This window comes from Otolemur garnettii, unplaced genomic scaffold (assembly GCF_000181295.1).
Source record: "Otolemur garnettii isolate 467f Iridium unplaced genomic scaffold, OtoGar3 scaffold00011, whole genome shotgun sequence".
NCBI classification, from domain to species: domain Eukaryota; kingdom Metazoa; phylum Chordata; class Mammalia; order Primates; family Galagidae; genus Otolemur; species Otolemur garnettii.
Window position 1 is genome coordinate 27,496,300 of NW_003852406.1, and position 947 is coordinate 27,497,246.

The following is a 947-nucleotide window of genomic DNA, read 5'->3' on the forward strand; positions in this document are numbered from 1 at the left end:
CCTCCGGGGTCAGCTCCGGCGCCATGTCGGGCCGGGGCGCGGTCGCGGGCTCCATGCCGCCGCCGCCGCCGCCTCCCGCCGGCCAGAACTCGCTCCGGAGCCCGGCGCGCTCGGCCTCCGCTTCCGCGTCCCGGAGCCTCAGCAGCCCGAGGCCGGTTCGCGCATGGTCGGGCCGGCGGGGCGCGGCGCCCACGGCGGCTGCAAACGCCGCTTCTGCTTCCTCACGAAAATTCTCTCCGGACTGTCGCTGTCTTCCGGGGGAAATCCTTTTTTATTTTCTTCTTTCCTTAACTCACACTCCCCCTCCTCTCCCAGGGAAAAAAAAAGAAGCGCAAGTGAGGAGCTATTTGACGATCGGGACGAAAAAGGGAAGATGAAATCAAGAACTTCGAAAGCCCAGAGCGAAGGGTCGTAGCGGAAAGTTCCCCAAGGCCGCCGGCTTCCTCCGTGTCCCGCTTCTGCGGCCGCACTCCGGCTCCTCCGGAATGTGACGGCGCCTCAGGGCCGCCCAGCCTGGGCGTCCTGGGGCCGCGGGCCCTGCGACCCGCGCGGCGGCCTCCCAGCCCGGCTAGTCGAGAGCGGCAGCAGCGACAGAGAGGGAGGGAGGCAGGGAGAGAGGAAAATGCGCCCCTCTCCCGGCTCACGGCCAGCACTGCGACCGCATAGCGGCCGCCCGAGCCCCCCGCGGCTCCATTGAGAAACTGAGCGGCTCATTCACAAACAGGCAGCGAGGAGGGCCCGGCCGAGCCAGGGCGCCGTCCGGGAGGGGGAGACAGAGAAGAGCCCGCAGAGGGGAAGCCCGGGAGGGGGAGGGGCTGCGGGAGGAAGGGAGAGAAGGAAGAAAGGAGTGTGCTTTTTCTAAGATTTAAGATCCGAGAGGAAGACTACGGTACGTTCCTTTGCAAACTATCTGCTGACTGGCATCTCTCCTAGGGTTAACTTGCAGC

The 947-nt window shown here is 66.0% G+C and overlaps 1 protein-coding gene across 1 annotated transcript in view; it reads right to left on the reverse strand.

Annotated features, from left to right (window-relative positions):
* PTPN9 (protein tyrosine phosphatase, non-receptor type 9) overlaps window positions 1-737 on the reverse strand; it is a 107,312-nt gene extending 106,575 nt beyond the window's left edge. The window contains exon 1 of the mRNA XM_023510140.1: window positions 1-737. This exon is cut by the window's left edge and continues 41 nt beyond it. Coding sequence (XP_023365908.1) covers window positions 1-55 — 55 coding nt within the window. The 5' untranslated portion in view covers window positions 56-737.
* Between the last annotated feature and the right edge of the window lie 210 nt (window positions 738-947).